Here is a 2,319-nt window from a genome sequence, read left to right as displayed (position 1 = left end):
TGGAGGAGTGGCTGCTTATCTGAATGGAAATCTGGTTGCTCGATTCAATCTTGAAGATGATTTCGATTCTTTGAGTCTATCAATCACTGATCATGATGCTAATGTGTTCTCGAAGTTCCATGTGATTCTGTCAACATCTGGAATTGAGGAAGGTAATAATGTATTCAGTTTCGAGATTCATCGTGGTTTGAGTGGTTCTTCTTCTGATCCTGTTGTGTTTGATGCTACTGGAGTATTTGGAGTTGAAGACTGTTCTACTGTTGTTGATTCTTATTCTTCTCTTGATTCAACTGATCCCAGTTCAGGTACTCTTGCTGGAATCATGGATCTTGATCCTTACACTACTGGTCTACTTCCTAATACGATTGGAACTTATATTGAATGGACTGTTGAGAATCTGGTTGGAAGCAAATGGAACTCATTCAACATTGCTGGATCAAAAACTATTTCTTGGGGCTTTGATATCATTGGTTCCAATCCTGATGATGAGCTAGATGAACCAATCACTGTTCTGAGTGTTTCTGATCAGACTATCACTTCTCGAACAAAGCCTCAGATCTCTGTTCCTGTGGCTCTGGCTGGATTCCGCAGATATCGATGGGAGGTTACTGATACTGCTTCTTCAACAATGACCTTGAGTTCGATTCATATGGCCTATTGTAAGGCTACAGGCTATGTATGTCCTGGAATTCCTTCAGTGGCTGAAGGTCAAATCTCTCCTTCTTCTTGTCCTGAGGGTTACAGAGGTTATTCATATCGTGAGTGTTCTGGAGGTGTGTTGGGTGAAGTCAAGATGGAACATTGCACGCAGATTGTTCCAACGAATGCTCGCTACCAAGCATCGCAATACATGTTTGTGATGGGAACGGAGGTGAAAACTGACATTCCAACAGTGCAAAGCATTGTAGAGCGTTGGTACATTGATACTGGAGTGTTCCTTCCTGCTGGATTGACTCTCAATTCCCAGACTGGCGAGATCTCTGGTAATCCTACTGTCACTCAGGAGTTGACAACGTACACTATCTATGCCGAGAATCAATCTGGGGCCACTCAAACAACTATTGGAATTCAGGTACGAAAAGGACTGTGTATTGCTGAAGGTGTGTTTCCTGTGACTGAAGTGGGAACAGTTGCTGAATATGACTGCTCTTCTCAGGGTAGTTATGTGGGTACACAGAAACGTGCCTGTGTGTTGGGAAGTGAAGATGGAGAATGGAAGAAGGCATCTGGAGTGTGTATGCCTATTGTAACGATGGTGTTGGTGATAGTTGTGGTGATTGTGATTGTTGTTGTTGTTGTGTTCTTGCTAGTGAGAACTGGAAAGAAGGCTAAGGCTGTTGGTGGAGTAAAGGGAAGAAAGAAATCTACAAAGTCTGGGACATCAAATACTGTGACGAAGAAGATTGGTGGAAAGCAGGTTAAGGTTTAGAGTGTTTGTTATGAATAATGAATAATCAATTTGCTTTCAATTATATCTCCACCGAACTCAGAAAGATTGAATAATCTATACCAGTAGTAGGTAACTAACGTATATCACATAATAATATAAAGAGGAAACACTATTACCAACACATGACTCCACCCTGAGTAGCTATACAGGTAACTTTCGAAATAAGTAATCAAAGTAGAAGGGTCACTCTACCAGTTCGACACAAATTGTGGGTGATTAACAGTAAGAATTGTGTTTTTAAGTAAATGCACTACTCAATTATCATTCAAGACAAACCATCAAATGGTTCATCCACTTGCGACAATCTATATCCATTTAACAATCCATACTTTACAGTGATGAAAGCAGTGTTTGTATCATTTATCTTAAAACCATTCTTACAACTAATTAGATTGATAACTGATTCATGGATTCGGTATTGACTGTATTCATAGGATCGCTATTATTAAATAATTCCCGTGGGATTCATTCATCCTATTACTATCTTCAAAGTGGGGGTATTATGACTACTAACATGGAATATGAATTTTGAAATATCGTATGATTTCGTTTCTATTGCTTGTTTTGACACTGCTCCTTTCAAGTTACTTTTGTTTGTTTGTTTGAGTGTAGTTGGCAATAGTAAGTTTGTTTCATGTGGATCGAAGACAAATGTGATGACAGTTGGAGTTTATAACAGTTTCTCTTGCAATTCTGTCTGTTCCCGTTTTTCTACTACTCCTGCTTTGTCTACGGATATTCATTTTGCAAATGACACAATTTATGGAACTCCTGTTGAGACCTCTTCGTTAATCACCTATACTATTGATTGTAGTGGAGATTATGGTATATTCTCTCTTGGAGGTGATAGTTGTGTTTTGTTCTCATTC

General features: G+C 39.2%; 1 protein-coding gene across 1 annotated transcript; it reads left to right on the top strand.

The window, feature by feature from the left end:
- Positions 1-322: 322 nt before the first annotated feature.
- Positions 323-1,429, top strand: JH06_5468 (hypothetical protein; the record flags this gene model as incomplete). The annotated part of the gene is made up of 1 exon (XM_014669314.1): positions 323-1,429. The coding sequence occupies one exon, from the start codon at positions 323-325 to the stop codon at positions 1,427-1,429; it is 1,107 nt and encodes a 368-aa protein (XP_014524800.1).
- Between the last annotated feature and the right edge of the window lie 890 nt (positions 1,430-2,319).

This window comes from Blastocystis sp. subtype 4 (assembly GCF_000743755.1).
Source record: "Blastocystis sp. subtype 4 strain WR1 chromosome Unknown seqid_0685, whole genome shotgun sequence".
NCBI lineage: Eukaryota > Bigyra > Opalinata > Blastocystidae > Blastocystis > Blastocystis sp. subtype 4.
This window is presented reverse-complemented; position numbering and strand designations above follow the sequence as displayed.